The sequence below is a fragment of the Coccinella septempunctata genome, chromosome 1 (genome assembly GCF_907165205.1).
Source record: "Coccinella septempunctata chromosome 1, icCocSept1.1, whole genome shotgun sequence".
NCBI lineage: Eukaryota > Metazoa > Arthropoda > Insecta > Coleoptera > Coccinellidae > Coccinella > Coccinella septempunctata.
In genome coordinates this window covers 35,800,156-35,817,593 of record NC_058189.1, presented here as the reverse complement: position 1 = coordinate 35,817,593, position 17,438 = coordinate 35,800,156, and the positions used below count along the sequence as shown (strand labels likewise).

General features: G+C 37.9%; 1 protein-coding gene across 1 annotated transcript; it reads left to right on the top strand.

Annotated features, from left to right (window-relative positions):
- Positions 1 to 11,899: 11,899 nt before the first annotated feature.
- On the top strand, positions 11,900 to 17,146 carry LOC123306318. Its single transcript, XM_044888283.1, has one exon. The coding sequence runs from the start codon at positions 11,900 to 11,902 to the stop codon at positions 17,144 to 17,146; it is 5,247 nt and encodes a 1,748-aa protein (XP_044744218.1).
- The last annotated feature ends 292 nt before the right edge of the window (positions 17,147 to 17,438 follow it).

Sequence of the window (17,438 nt, the reverse complement as noted above, 5' to 3'; positions counted from 1 at the left end):
AGCAATTGGTGGGTTTCAGCGTCTTCATTTTGAGTGGTTGATTAATATTGAAGAAATATTAATTTTATTCCAGACTTATGCCCCATCCTGTAGATATAGTCTGATTTTTTTCATACAACAGTGTATAAAAGTTTCGTTTTCAATGCGATATAAAGGCTTGTTTTTGAAGAAAGAATGTACTACACTTCTTTGTTTTTGCCCAGCTTTTGAATAATAGTTTTATTCTTCTTGGGGGTCTCTCTGTAAATACCGATAACAAATTTATTACAACACAAAACATCAACGTCAATACGAATCAAAATTTTAAGTTCACTGAAACACATCTACAATTTTGATTTTAAGTGAAAATGTACTAATTTTTCCTTTCTTTATTTCACCATTCTTCCTTCTACTGTCACATGACCTTGTGACAGGATGCAAAGTTTGTTTCGATTTGCTACTACTCCAATTATTCAACAATTAAAGAAATTCAGAATCCACTCAGATTATCAAAATTTACGAAATGAATCGAAGAAAACTGATAAACACGTGCACCCCTTTCTCTTATTCTACGACACTGACCTAATTCCATTCATAATATGGAAACAGCGATGCGGATGGGATTCTTATATCCCCACTCCGAGGCTCGGCCGGCCGATCTACGCGTATTCAAGAAGCTTCGAAATCGCCGTACCCTTATAAATTCACTACGAATTACGAATTTTTATGATCAAAAAATCACTAAACTACTGTTATACGGTCGGAATACCCTTTTTCAAAAATTAACTATTCACTTAATAATAAAAAAATCTAACTATAATTAGGGATATATTATATTTTCATTGACTAAACTACTCTTAAAAGGTGCGAATACGCTCTTTTCTAAAATAGACATAATATTTAATTATTAACTATTCATTTGATAATATAATATCTTAGAATAGACAATGAGGGAATCTAGAAATATGACAACCATAGCAAGGTAGGCCCAACTCGTGCTGGCCGACCGTGTATGTATCTAGCAGCGACGTAATACGATGTTCAACTTGGTGATAACTGCGTGCGACGTAGGTGCTGTATAGTACCATAACTTGAAGCGTTTCGCTAGGCTACTACGGCTGGCCGACCTAGCGTGTAGCGTGTTCATCGTAAGGAAAGAGAACTTCGAAATAAACTAACTCAGGGCGACAGGGGCGTCACGTTGATCGAAATAAGTTGTCGTACGTATTACTAGGGAATTAATCGAGAATTTAATATCGAAATTAATCATTTGGAATAAGTTTTGAAGAATAAAATAATTATAATTATTTTCTATTTCTCGATTATTTTTGGGTCGGCCCGGCCGACCCTGCATACCCGGACGAGCCGTCATTGAACCCATCACAGAATCCTACTTGAGTTATGATAAAATGGTATCGACTTCAACCGACGCGACGGTTCCCCAGCGATGATTGGCAAAGAAAAAGGATTAGTTAAGCGAATCCGGGATAAGAATGCAGGTATTATATCTTATCAGTGCAAAATTCACTAAACAGCCCTTTATGGAAAACTTTGTGCTACACTGAAAGAAGTCATGGACAATTTGATCAAATTGATTAATTTTATGCGATCTCGTTTTGCTCTTCAGCACAGACAGTTCAAGGAGTTTCTTTCTGAATGTGAGTCGACGTATTCTGACTTAATGCAAAACAACAATGTTCGTTGGCTGAGTAAAGGTCAAGTTATTACATACAAAGTGTTTCTGCTTTTTGTCGAAAGCTGGATATCTTTGAAGAAGATATTGCGCGATGAGAATTCTTTAATTTCCCAACAGTTCTTGAATACAAAAACAGGGGACATTGCAGTGTTCTTGAGGTTTTTGTCTGATCTCAAAAATGAATTTGCAACGAGATTCCAGGATTTTGCAGAGATAGGGAAACTGTCTTAATTCCTCAAATCATCTCATGGTATTGCTGCAGCGGCAGAATGGACTGAAGTGGCTGCAAAGTTAATCAATATTTCAAGGCCTTCACTTCAACTGGAGATGATTGACCTGCAAGAGGATATTTCCTCGAAAATGTATAAAACAGCATCCACAGAAGAATTTTGGGGCAAACATGTTCCAGAAATTTATGGAAATTGCAAAAAACTAGCTATCCATCTGGCAACTATGTTTGGCACGACATATGTATGCGAATCATCTTTCACCAAAATGAATTTTATAAAGAACAAAAATCGTTCAAGGTTAACTGTCGCCCATCTTGAAGACACCCTTCGCATTTGCTGTACCTCGCTCGAACCAAACTATAAGAAATTGGCCCAAGACCGCCGATGTAATTTTTCACATTAGTTCTACATTATTCTATTTCATATACGTCCAGTTGCAGGAAAGTCCATTAAAATTTAATACTTCATTAAAATCTCAATCCTCCATTTTCCCCTTCAAAAATGACAGTTTTAAATTTTGATAGGGCATCAAATCTTAATGGACTTTCCTGCAACTGGGCCATAATCATTTAAATGTGGCAGAATAAAAATAAAAAAAAGTTATAAGTTTTTTCTAGACCTCGGACCCCCATAAAATTTCATTATTGCATCCGGACCCCACTTGAAATTACTTGCCGACCCCTGATCTAACGCATCATCTAACGCAGTACTTTTGTATTCCATATAATCCTACTTCGCGCACTGATAAAAATGGATTAATTACCCAATGCTCTTTTCTTCTCTTCTGAATCACCTCCTTCAGAAAATATATTCACAATTTCGTCCCAGCAATTTTTCTTCAAAATACGATTCGAATATTGGGGAGATTCCATGTCCCACAACGGAATTCTCTTTTCCACTTCACCGATGAAAAGTTCGATATCGATGTTATCGCGTTCCATTTAGAAATTTTACTTAGTCCGTCATCACGCAGCAACCAACGCATGTGTACTGGACGCTACCATTGACGCCCTAATATCTCGACATGCCCGCGCGTTCTGCGCGAGTTGAGAATGTTGAGATCCCTGCGATTGCTTGCGTCGAACTTGCGATTTTATTGCACGCGCGTGTACATGTGGACGGGATCTACTGTGCTCTAGTATCTCGACACGCGCGTTTCGAAACGCGTGTAGTGAATTGCGCGTTTATCGCTGAATCTGGACAGGCTCATAAGATAATGAAGAAAACCATGCCATGTATTAACTGGTTGAGTGTCAAAACACATTGCTCTGATTCGGTAAGTAACGTTCCATTCTTTCAAGGTACATATTTAATATGACGATGGAATTATTTTCTGAAGTACCGTCTAAAATTTTTGGTGAAACAAGAACTTGAGTCACTTTTCCAGTCTGATTTGTCATCCCAATGAACGATGTAGCGATCTTCAGCTCTGAATTCATCCCACAAACTTTCTGCCACATTTTTTCTATAACTTATACGGCATCGACGTATAGTGCTGAAGCCCAAATTGTGTCTTTCAATATTCAGGCCAACACTTGGATAAGAAGCAGCTAGTACAAAATACAAAATAGTAGCATTTCGAATTCCTACTGATATTTGCTCGGTCGCGAACTGATGCGAGTTCGGCAGTCATTGCGTCTCTTTTGGGGGGCACTGTCGTCTGCTGGCATTTCAAAGTCCATATCAGCATTTTGCCTGCAAGAAGTTATCTCTGTAGCATTAGCATTAGAGTGCTGACGTGAAATTACACTACCGTCCCGATCGTTATCACTTGATCCAGCTTGATATGGACCTACAAGTATAACATGAAAGTTTCGTAATGGTGGAATACAATTTATTTCGAAAGGTGAAATTTTGAATATAGAATATTGAACTGCAATAAATAAAACAATCTCTTCGAATAAAAGGATGAAATGAATAATTACCTACTATCAACATCGAAGTACAACGTAACGTGGACAGGTCTTATATCTGCTGCATCAATTAGTCCATATCTTCTAGTAGATCTTTGAGATTCTAAAAATAATTGTTTCGGATCATCCAGTTGTTGCACCAGATTTGATTGCGCTACACAGTGTTGCCAACCTGAATTTCAGAAAATTAGTAGATTATGTGCCAAATGTTGGTAGAATGTAAAATGCAGAATTGGTAGATCTACCACCTCATTTCAGAAGATTTTTCAAGATTAAAAATGCATGAACTGAATTATACATATTTTTTTGAAAAATTTTAAATGTTCTGCGCTAGGCTGCCCGTTGTTTGCTCTGAATCTTTCAGTACGCAAAAATCCCTCTAGAGTCCCCGTGCAAATTTTATTTCTCTGGAAGGTTTTCGTATTATTAATTGCAGAAAACATTCTCTCAACGTTGGCGCTACTATGTGGAAATGCAAGTAATTTTCTCACGAATTCTCATAACAGGGGAAACATTGAAGACTGGTCTCCTCTTTTAATGGATGAAACATGCTTCCAGAATTCTTCAGGTGTAGGATCCACATTTTTTTCTGTGAAATGAAATGTCATGTTTCTCAATAATCTCCACTCTCGGTCCAATTCGGTCATGTTTTCTGGGCATAGTCCTAAAAATAATCAAAAACATCAGCAGCACAGTTGAAGGTATACACACAATCCAACAAATCCATACAAGACAATTTTTAAAAGCATGCATGAATTGTGATGGTGTTGGATTCAATGAATTACCTCCCTGTTGTCTTATCTCACCAAAATAATTCTCAATGCAGTCCTGATTCAAACGCCTAGTCCTTATATCTTGAAGTCCCTCATTTTTGAGATTTTGCCACAAATTTATTATGCTTCTAATGGTGATCTGAAAGCAACCTATACATTTAAATGTTCCGGTGACATCTTTCTTACCATCATTATTTACAGAAAATACTTTGATTTTTTTCCGAGCATCCAACATTCTCATTAAGAAGTCTTCCTGGTCTTCAGATCCTGTGTATGGTCGTCTATAGCTGTGCTGTGCCTGCAGCTGAAACAGACATTGCTCCATTTGCGATATACGTTGATAAATCTTCAAAATACAAATTCATTAATATCAATTCATTTTGGAAAATATCTCTCACCAGAAACTACTGTTGGGCCAAAAACTTGAGTGGCATATTTAACTTTCATTTTCTTAAATGAAGTTGGGTATATGGGCATCTGTTAATTTTGTTGCCATTTTTAAATCCTTATCCTTTTCCATACTATACAGTGCCTCAATAGGATCCCAATTCGATATTCGATCTTCAAAGTGAACTTCATGATTCATCAATAGGTTCCTCATACATTTCATTAAATGAGGAGCATCAAAAATATAAATTAAGCTTTTGCCATTAACCTGAAATTTACAATTATTGGTGTTTATACCCAACTGCTTTGAAAATGAAACAAAGTTAGAGTTATATCAGATATAAGAGCTCTAACATCAAGCCCTGCTTCAAACATTTTTTCAACACAACTAAACACTATCACTTTCAAGTCTGTTGCACAGCAAACTGTGTTAAGAAAATAGTATCCCAGTGGCTGCTTCCAATTGTCATTTACTCCTCTTGCTATGAGTACCAATGCAGCTGGTATGAATTTTTTTCCATTTTCTAAAAAATATGAGATAATTATGTTCTGAACTTTTTTTTTGGTCATATTCCAAATTGGCTTTTAGAGAGACCTCGTCCATTGAAAGAACACAAATCCTGTCTTCCCTATTCTTTTCTTGTAGTCTCCGTTTCAGGCTTCGTGACACAAAATTATTCAGTGCTGGTCTTCTCTGAATGTAGTCATTCTCCGTAGTGTAGAGACAGAGGAAAAGTAATAATTTTTCAGCATTTTTATATATGCTTCTGGGCTGGAATAATACAAGGATAAAGCGTGTTGCTTCAGTTCACTTGTATATATTCGGCCCTGTGCTTTTCTATCCTTCAAGTCACAGACAATTTGTGCTAAATTGCCCAAAACTTTCGGAAGGTGCACTGCACAAGCATCCTTGAAAATATCTTTCGTTATGAAGCCTACTTCGGAGCGTAGGTTTTTACAACATTTCCCTGAATTTTCATTCTCCATATTCAATCTTCGAATTACTTTAGACTTGAGCTACAATAACAAAAATTGAATAAGGAAAAATAACCTTCAATGAATAACATACCTTCACTAAATTTCTCAATTTTTCCTTTCTAGGCGTTTGTGATGATAGTGCCTGCGATGTTTGGGTTTCTGTATGTAATATATTCTTCTCTTTTGAGTTCATGGTCTGAGTGGCAATTTCTGAGGTCTTTTTGAAACTCTCAGTTTGTGTTCCAACATCATTTGTTTTGGATTTCTGAAACAAATTTAAGGTAGGAACAGCACCTGTCATGAAATGTGATTCAAAATGATCATTACAAATCCTGTAATTGGCATATAATATAGCAGGATCTTTTTTGAAAATGTTTTCACTGCTACATGCCAATTTCCACTGTAGTACTCGCACATCATCTCGCTTATATTAGGGAATCTGAAAAATCTTGAACCTGTGGAACTAGAACAATTATTAATAGAGCACTTTTTGCTCCTATTGCGGTTGTCCATGCTGGCATGCATTTTGAATTAACAAAATAAGACTTCTAAAAATAAAGCGAAATCGTGCAATCCAAAATAATTTCAGAAGCAACTTAAAGAATAATAATGCAGGGTGCAAATCACTAATCAGCAATTATAAAAGCTCTCAAGAAATTTGCGTTTTGCGATTATATAGTCACAACTCTGGTAATAACTCTGAAGTAGAGATAAATCTAAATCGAAAATCGAGTAATCGTTAGTTAACTGTTTTAATGGAGGTGATATTGTTGATGTTTACATTCTGAAATTCAAATTTGACAGAGAGAAAACAAAATACATCGGAAGTCCTTTTTTATTTTTCCCCACCAGCACACAGACACCACTCAAGGTCATAGGCAGGCGATCTGCCAAAATTCATGAGTGAAACATCTTGTTGTTACTCTTTGCTTTTTTTGTCTGAATTGCTTATTAATTTTTCATAGAGTTCGGCTTTGCTTTTTGTTAGAAGTTTGTCATACTGTTTTTGCCCTTTTTTCGTCTTTTTGTAGATTCATTCCCGGCAACGGGATACAGCAATGAATGAATGAATGAATTCAGATTTGAATCTCTCATCCATCTGCTTGAGAATGAGTAATATATCTAATTTTTCCTTTACTTGTTGGATCAATGGATTATTTGATTTGTAGGTTTTGTGCTTAGTGTTCACCGGAAGGGCAGTTTCTATTCAATTTTTCGAGAAAGATGTCATTGTCAATCTCATATATCGATGACCAATTCTGTGAGAATAAGGCCTGTTTCAGATTGTTGAGATTTTTTTTTTACAGTATTCTTTTGTATGTGAAATTTTGTGTGGTCTTGATAGTGAAAGAAATCTTTTGAGCACAATGATCTGTGATGTGAGTCTGGATAACTTGTGTATCAAAGTAATAATCTGCCTTTACATTAATACCATCAATACATGTAGAAGTTTTCAATGTTATTCTAGTTGGCTCATGTATGGTTTGAATGATGTTGTATGTTCTTAGGAAATTTACCCAATCTTGTTTCCTTCTGTTCTCCTCCATCATATTTATATTGTCACCTGCCAATATTATTTGGAAATCATGCTTTGTTACATGGGCGTAGCCAGAGTTGAATTTCGGCGGGGTTCAAGGAAAATAAGACATGAAATGAAATTGAGATTACTTAATTCAACTCAAAAAACTGAAACGACCAATTATTAATTTACCTGAAACTGAACATATTATAGAATAATTCTTCTGTTTTTTGTCTTAAATATATCCACTACTTCATCGGCATCAATTTCTATTCCATAATGAATATTCATGAGAGCCAAACCGTTAAGTCTGTTTTCACTCGTAGTGTTGCGCAAATAATTTTTTAATCTCCTTAGGCTTGAGAAAATCCTTTCTGGTGTAGCAGTGGAAACAGGTATAGTAGCCAGAATTTGTATTAATATGTAAATATTTGGAAACAGTGTTTGATCGCACTTATCTAGGCATTCCAGACTAGATTTTGGGGTAGGGGAGGTTCTTGACATGACTTCAAATTTTAGTGCATATCTAGTGCAGGTGTGTTAGATCGGTTTAACTGTCTTCCGACGATACGTAGCATTCGCAGTTCACCGCCATTTTGTTCCAGTAAAACTTTTGCTTCCTCATAGAGTTGTAGATATTCGTCTTCGACTTTGCTTCTCAGTAGTTGTAAGGCATTAACAACATCAGCGACATGGTTAAAAGCTGTGATGAGGTCGGTATTGATTGTCTGGAATTGTTTCTATAGCAACAATGTGTAACTAATGACTTTTTGGAGAATCAACAAACACACCACAAAATCCGAAGATCGAATTGTGTTGAGCATTTAGGTGGCTTGTTGCGATGTTTCTTTATTATGATTTGATTGGAGTTCTTCGAGACCGTTCACAATTGCCGAATGAATTTCCCTAAATCTTATAAAAGCTTCATGCTTGTGGACCCACCGTGTTTCGCACATAGAGAGCAGGTTTTTTCTGGTGATCGACGGGTAGAAGCTCTGAAACTTTTTTTTTTTAATACCGCAGTGCGTTGAGCAAAATGTCTAAAGTAGGAACCAACAGACTGCACAATGCCAACACAATTTCGGACAGTTGCTAGTGAACATGAATCAGCAGTAGCAAGGTTGAGAGAGTGTGCACCGCAGTGAACATAAAGAGCAATGTTACATTTTTGACGAACATACGCTTGAGCACCGTGCAAATATCCACTCATAGCTGCAGCCCCATTGTAACCTTCTCCAACCACATAAGAATTTTCAAGACCATGCTTTTTTGAAGCTGAAATTATAAGATTAGCAATGCCGGATCCTGTGACGTCGACAGTTGGAGTGTACTCGAGGAATATCTCTTTAATTTTATGATTTTTGATATCTGTGAAGTCAACATATCGCAAGCACGAGACTTGTTCTACACGCGCTATATCAGTGGTTTCGTCAGCAAAAATAGCAAATAATTTAGCTTTCTTCACTTCGATAATTATTTTATGCTGAATTGTTTCACCACAAATATTTCGTTTTGTATCTCACAGCTAGTGTGAAGGGCATTCTTTGAAGAAGTGGCTGAATGATCGGCAAGATATTTATTCCCAGACACGTACCGCAAAAATGCTCGAAAATTATCGTCATTATCTGATGTAACGTGGATCCGTCCTGAATCGGTCTCACCTCTTAAAGGGATGCCTTGTTTTCCGCAAAAAAGAGATCAGTTTCTTTTGGTTTTCCTCTTGTTGTCTCTTTCTTTCAGAAGACAACTGCTCAGTTATTGGAAGAGCCTGCGAAGATATTACTTTCAGAAAGGTATCAGCGAGTTCTGAATTTTGCTTGTGGTATCCCGTTTTCGCATGTGATTCGAATATTTTCTGGCAGGTTCACCATTCTACATCAAAACGTCAAATCAATAGGAAACTGTGTTGAACAACTTGAAGAAATAATAAAGGAAACAGAAGACATCCGGATACTGTGCCTCACAGAAGATTGGAAGTCAGAAGAACAATTTAATTGTTACAGCATAAATAACTTCACTCTGAAGGCCAAATTTTGTAGAAAGGCTGGTGAACATGGAGGATTTGCTATTTTTGTCAAGATGTTAAAGCAAGAGAAATCAAGAATATCAGCAAGCATTCGAGAAGCGGGCAATTTGAGTGTGCAGTAGTTGAAATTTCAATTAACAACAAAATTATTATTATAAGTGTGGTATACAGCAATGGTTCAGAGGTCTGCTTTTTCCCATTCAAGTCGTTATTCCCAAGTTATCTACAACTTCTTCTAGGTCTTCTTCCGTTGTTAACTGGCTTATCACTTCTTCGGGCAGAGACGATGACTTCAAACCAACTTTTATTTCACTTCCAAACATTGCTTTATACGGTGTTCTCTTGATACCGTCGTGGTAGGCTGAATTTTTTCGTAATTGTACAAATTTGAGACCTTCTGACCATTTTGAGGATTTTTCATCGGACATCCACGTGAATAAAAGAAATGAAATTTGTAATAATTTGTATTCACAATAAATAAACTTTATCAAAAACGTTTCATATTCTTTAACCTTTTATTAAGAAGTATACAAAGTTATAAAATATCACAAATTTGTAAAAATAAAAACAACTCTTAAAATTAAAAAACAAAACAATAATACTCATTTAAAATAAAAAAAATATGAGAAGTAAACAAAGTTAAAAAAAATATCACAAATTTGTAAAAATAAAAACAACTCTTAAATTCAAACCTCATAATAATGTTAACTAAAACAAAATTTTTTCTATGAATCACAGATTTGAGAGAGAGCTCAATTTCGTCGTCTTTTTGTTGTGGTAGGACGTAGTAAATTATTTATTGTTTTAATCATTTGGCTATTTTGTTTTCTTGTTTCTGCCAACATACTTTGCATAATCTCAAGCTGTAATTGATTATGTCTTTCTTGGTTTTTAATCATTTCTTCTAATAATTGATAAGAAGCAGTTTTTGGTTTTTTATTTTTTTATTAAGTGAAAATCTATTATTGGAAGGATCTGCAATAGGCAGATTTTCATCATCTACTTCCTGATTTTTTTCTTCTTGTCTTATTGTAGCTTCAACGCTCTCCATTGGCATACCTTCATTGCTCTGTACCTCTAAATTCTACTCCAAGGAATCAATTATAAGAGGAAGAGCAATTTTATGTTTATGATGTAATATGTCATGGAGTTTGTCAAAATGCTGTGATTTTTCAACAGCAGCAGCACCAGTTTTTCTTGAATTTTGTAAATAATTCGAATATTTCTTGTTCAGATTAGCAAATTTTCGGCGGCATTTCTCCCCTTCATTAATTCACAAATAAAAACATCAATTTCCTCACCTATTTTATTCCAGAGCTTCTGCTTTATATTTTTTCTTATCAGAAAATAACTTCATATATTTTTCTGAACCTCTGAGTTCCAGAAGCAAGTTTGTAGCTTCGACATTATCTGGAGAATTTTTTTTTCCCAGACCAAACACAATTTTATTCTGAAATGGAAAATACAGAAATCTTTTAGAATGAAATTCATAAATACCAGTGATAGAACGATATCACTTTTCTTGCCGATACGATACATCGGCCGATACCGATTGTTCGATATTGAGTCGAAATGCGGATTTCTTTATTCATGCGGTTGGTGCATTTTCGGACTGACCCGGTAGATTGATGTCAGATGATAATTTGAGAGGAATTTTCACATATTGAAATCCCATCTTAATTCCTTTCACGTTTCCATCCCCTCCAGATTTTCCAATCACTTGGTTTTCCGCATCGATGTCGCACGTTCCCGGTCTTACCGCAATTTAAAAGGGTTGAAAAATTCGCTTTTCCGCATAAACGTTTTGATTAAATTAGTTAATAAGTTGGTGCATAGCTGAGAGAAAAAAGACTCATCGCTAGTTAAAGGTGAAGGTGACAGTGGAGTTGGAGATATCACAAGGCTAGAAATTGGGGTGAAGAAAAGGCAAGGAAACCACGGTGAGTCCTTCTTCCTTTTTTCCGAACTTTCCTTTATTTCTTTTGTTGTTCCTAGCTGAAATTCCTCTCAGATAATTCAAGTCTTATTCGCATTGTTAATAACAATTTATTGTTCATTCACAATCTTATGTGGCGGAGGAGCCCAAATAACTCATCAAGTAATATACAGTCCACTTTAAAACAACTTGAATAAAGAAGTTTGGATTGATCCGTTACATAATTGGTCCATTCGGTAGCCGGATTTTAGAATTCAGGGGTCTTGAAAAAGGAAAATTTAATTTTTTCAGGGGTAACATGGCGGCCTAAGATAAGCCTGTCTTGTTTCTTATCGCTCGGGGTGCGCGCAGGTGCGACGTAGCGATCGACGCATTATATCGGTTTTATTTCATTTTTAACCGGGGCCGGAATTGTAGGTGCACAAACACATTAGATTCCTTGAAATATTTTCATTATTAAAAATGGGAAATACGGATGATGAGGCAGAGGCCAGGGTTCCGGCACCCAGCGCCGAAGATGTTCGTGCTTTTTCACAGGTGAAAGGACGTTTAGATAGAATCTGGACGAGGGTACAGCAAATGTACGATTTAATTGGGAAACTTCCTTCCACTCTTAATTCCTTTATGATTCGCTCTGAGAAGATTGAACAAATCGCTGAGGAATATGAGAATTATCTTTCGCAATTAGATGCGATCGGTGCACGTCACCGGAATTTAAGAAAGGATACCAGTAGTTTATCGAAAGCGTTCGATGATTTATTTTATAAAATAGTAGAAGTTAGAGCAGCTCACAAATCGACTTTTCAAGGCGTTGAAGGGAAAGAAAAGACTTCCAAGTCGACTAAATCCTTACCAAACTATATGCCACAAATTCAGTTACCACGGTTCAACGGTGAACTCGAAAGTTTTCCGGGATTTATTGCACTTTATGATAAGGTAATTCATACCAACCAGGAATTGTCTGACATAGAAAAATTTGCTTTTTTGCTTTCTTATTTAGATGGAAGAGCCCTGGCTCTTGCACAAACAGTGGTTTTTGATCCGAATAACTACGAGACTGTTTATGATCTCCTTAAAAATGAATTCTCAAATGTTAGAGTTGTAGCGTCGCATTACTTAAATCAAATATTTTCATTGCAACCTATAAAATCGGTCAATCCAAATTCATTGAAAGTGTTTTGTGACACTTTACAGGCTAATGTTAACTGTTTGAATAAACTGGAAATCCCGGATTTGGGACAATTCACACTATTGTTCTGGAGCTTGAGACTTCTCGATCCGCATACCCGTCGAGATTTTGAAACAAAATTTTTGAATACAGATTTTCCTAAATTCACTGAACTTATTAAGTTTCTCAGAGATCGGTGCGCTGTTAATGACTTGAGTTCAGATACACTCAAGCCCAAAATTCAAGGTCACTCTTCAGTGGCTATTAATAATAAAAAGGTTTTGGTTACCACACGTGAAGAATCTATTTTCACCTCAAATGATCAAAAGGATTCAGTGTGTCCATGTTGTGAGGGTCCACATAAGTTCGCCCAATGTCCGGAATTTTTGCATTCTTCGGTTGAAAAACGTAAAAGATTCATACAATTACATAGAAGATGTTATTCATGCCTTGGTCGTCATTCGATCGCTAACTGTAATTCTAAGAATTGCTGTCGCAAATGCGGAAGTAGGAAGCACAATACTTTGATATGTTTTCAGCGGTCGAATATCGAGGGAGCTACAGTTTCCGATAATAGTTCGCGAGGTAAAACATCGGTTGATTCTACTCCTGCGGTTCAAAAAATTGATATGCCTTCCACGTCAAAGGGTTCAAAAATTGTAAACACTTGTTCATGTTCGGCGGTGGATACCACTTGTCTTCTGGGAACGGCGCGCGCTAGAGTTCGAGATATAAACGGGTTATGGCAAACTTGTAGGTTGGTGTTGGATTCTGGTAGTCAGATGAATTTGGTCACATCGAACTTTGCATTACGGCTCGGTGTTCCGAAAAGGAAGTGTAAACTTCAGATTTCTGGGGTGGGTAATAATCAGCTCTCTTCAGTTCGCGGTTTGATTTCTTGCTCATTGACGTCAGTGTTCAATGAAGAACAACTAGTTTGTTTCGAAGCGGCTATTGTGGATGAAATAACTTCGAACCTGCCGACAGGAAATCTCCCCCCTACAATAAAAGAAAACTTCTCAGATCTACCACTCGCCGATCCTGAATTTTATCGCCCTGCGTCGGTTGATATTCTACTAGGGGTTCAATCATACTTGGATGTATTGACGGACGAACCGCAACATATAATAGGGAATCCATCTGCTATTTCTACGCGATTGGGATGGGTAGTAATGGGGAGTGTACCATCGACGGTTTCTCAAATTGCCAGTTCACTATTTACAATTTCGGAGGAAGAGTCACTAAATAACACCTTAAAAATGTTTTGGGAATCTGAAGATGTTTCGATTCCGGGGGTGGGTCAGTCACCGGAGGATAATTTTTGCGAAGAATATTTCTGCTCTACGGTCTCACGAGATTTAAAGGGGCGGTACATCACCAGACTTCCCTTCAAAAATCGTTCTCGTCCTGTTTTAGGCTCAAATCGGCAGCGATCACTGGCGCGGTTTCATAAACTGGAATGTAGGTTCAAACGCGATCCGGAATATTATAAGTTATATAAGGAAAATTTGAGTGACTATGTAGAACAGGGACATATGGTTCCAGCTCCTCGAAAATCCGACTATGTAATGACACATCACGGGGTTCTGAAGTCATCGACCGAAAAATCTAAATTAAGGGTGGTATTTTCTCCAGCGGAAAAAACTTCATTAGGGGTCAGTTTGAATGAAACCTTGTGTACCGGTCCAAAATTACAGAGCGACATTGGTCAAATAGTTACTCAATTTCGGCTTTTTCCTATCGCTGTAACGTGCGATATTAAACAAATGTATCGAGCCATCTGGCTCCACCCGGAAGATTGCGAGTACCAACACATTTTCTGGCGGTTTTCTTTCGACGATCCGATCATGGAATGGGAATTACGCACGGTGACATTTGGCATATCGAGTAGTCCGTTTTTAGCTCAACGAACTGTCAAACAACTCATATTAGATGAAGGTGCGAAATTTCCGCGAGCGGCACAGATACTGGAATCCAGTCGATTTATGGATGATATTCTCTTCGGTGCTTTCAGTACAACCGAGGCTAACGAATTGTGTCAGGATTTGGTGGCTCTACTCCGGTTGGGCGGTTTTGAACTAGGAAAATGGGCAAGTTCATGTCCTTCAGTATGCAATGATTGCGCGATGGAATCGAAAGATCTGTCTGTTATCGGTACTTCTTCAATTAAAGTATTGGGTTTAATATGGGATCCTATACAAGATGAATTTCGCTTCAAGGTGGATGATAACCCGACAACTCTTACTAAACGCGGCATTTTATCACGTGTTGCTCGGGTGTATGATTACAATGGGTATTTATCTCCGGTAACCTTCGCTATGAAGGTGATTCTTCAAAGACTTTGGCTGATTAAGGCGGACTGGGATGAACTGTTACCTTCTGATGTACTTGAGCTATGGACCCCTCTTGAGAAGGAGTTCAAGATGTTAGAAAATGTTTCTATTCCTCGGTGCGTAGTTCCGAGTACCCCGTCTAAGGTACAAATCATCGGTTTTTGCGATGCTAGTATATTAGGCATGGCGGCAGTTGTATACCTGCGTGTGGAGACTGAACACGGCATTGTTTGCAACTTACTACGCTCGAAAACTAAGGTTGCCCCACTCAAGGGTTGGACGATAAATCGTCTCGAGTTGGGATCTGCTGTCTTACTTACTAAACTTATTCGCTTGCTACACCCGCTCCCTCTGACTCTTCCAAATTTGGAAATAATTTGTTTTTCGGATTCAACGAACACCCTCGCGTGGATTAAAACTCCTCCTTATAAGTTAAAGACATTCGTGTCGAATAGAGTTGTACAAATTTCCGAAGCATGCCCTAATGCGGTTTGGAAACACATTCCTGGAGAACTCAATGCCGCTGACTCTGCTAGTCGTGGACTAAAACCATCTCAGTTTTTAAATAACCAGACTTGGTGGACCGGGCCACCTTTCCTGGTAACTCCGGTTAGTTCGTGGCCTAAAGGGACCACTATTGTAGATAATGATCTCCCGGAAACGAAGGTTATACCTCCAGTTTCGTATGTGACCACAGTCGAGAAGAATTATATGTTAACCTTTTTGGAACGTTTTTCTTCGTTATTACGTGCGCAGAGAGTGTTTTCTTATATATATCGGTTCTTGCATAAGTTGAAAACCAGAGTTTCCAAGTCACATTCCTCTTTTGAAATGACGGGAAGTATTTCGGCATCAGAGTATCAAAATAGTTTGAAGTTTTTCATTTACATCACTCAGGATTATTACTTGGGCGCCGAAATTATTTCTTTAAAGGCGGGAAAATTATGTTCACCGAAATTACGTGCACTCTCCCCGTTTTTGGATTCCTCGGGTTTTTTGCTGGTGGGGGGCAGGTTAGATAGAGCAAGTCTTCCCTATCACACGAGGCATCCGTACTTTGTTCCTCGGGACTCTCATTTGGCTAGGCTATTATGCGATCACTATCACCTTTTTTCCGGTCATGGTGGTCCAAAGTTGGTTCAGTCTCTCTTACAGCGAGAATATTACATTCCTTCGGCGAGAAGTCTCATTCGTAATAGGATTTTTCACTGCTTGCCATGTTATAGGTTTCAAGCGGCTCCGTTACAACCCCCAATGGCTGATCTTCCCTCATCGCGTGTTACACCTTCAAGATGTTTCACGCAATGTGGGGTGGATGTGGGTGGTCCTTTTCTTACGAAATATACCACCAGAAGAAATGCTAAAACGGAAAAAACATACATAGTTTTGTTTGTTTGCTTCGCCACGCGCGCAGTTCACGTTGAGGTGGTGGTAAGTTTGTCCACGGCCGCCTTTTTAGCTGCATTTGACCGATTTATCGCTCGTAGGGGTATCCCTTCATGTATCTATTCTGACCAGGGACGAAACTTCCGTGGCGCAGCACGAGAGATTTCAGAGCTGACGCAGTTTCTTCAATCGGGAAATGAGGAAATAAAAAATCATTTAGCGCCCAGAGCAATACGATGGGTCTTCAATCCACCTTACGCTCCGAACTTCGGTGGCATATGGGAGGCCGGAATAAAATCGGTGAAGCATCACCTGAAGCGATTGATTGGTTCTCAGATTCTTACGCTGGAAGAGTTTCAAACAGTTTGTACTCGCGTTGAAGCAATTTTGAATTCTCGCCCTCTCGGAGTGCTTTCTAGTTCACCTAATGACATTCAAACGCTCACTCCGGGGCATTTTTTAATTGGTACGGAACTTCTGTCTCGCCCAGAAGTAGATTTAACAGAGGTGCCGATGAACCTCTTGGATAGGTGGCAACTAACGCAGCGGATCGTTCAGGGATTTTGGAAACGATGGGGTCCAGAGTGCGTCGAGGAAAATCTTAAGCGCAAAAAATGGACAACCCCATCTCCCCCGTTGAAAGTGGGCGATGTCGTGCTTTGGTTTGAGCCTGGTCATCCACCAGCTGAATGGCCAATAGGTATCATTCAGGAGCTAATTTTGGGCAGGGATAACATTCCACGAGTGCTAAAAATTCGTTCTAGTAAAGGTACGGTCACCAGACCGACTAATAAGGTTATTTTACTCCCGGCAAATATCTAGAAATATTTTTTTTTTTTGGCTAATTAGTTTATAATTTCAGGAAAAGGGTTGAGTCATAATCCCCCATTGAATTTAGTTTTTTGTCTTCAGTATTGGGCGATTTTGAATTTAACCCTTTTCTATAAAGTTCTCGGATGTCGGGATCCTGGTTCTTGCCATCATTTTTTTTCTTTTTTTTTCATTATTTTGATCCTTGCCAAGGACGAACTCTAAGAATTGAACTAATTTTTTTTTTCTTTTCTTTACAAAATAACTATTTTGGGTGGGGGGTATGTTCGATATTGAGTCGAAA

Excerpts from the sequence above, each read along its gene's own strand:
- LOC123306318 (XM_044888283.1), top strand. The coding sequence starts at position 11,900 with ATGGGAAATACGGATGATGAGGCAGAGGCCAGGGTTCCGGCACCCAGC.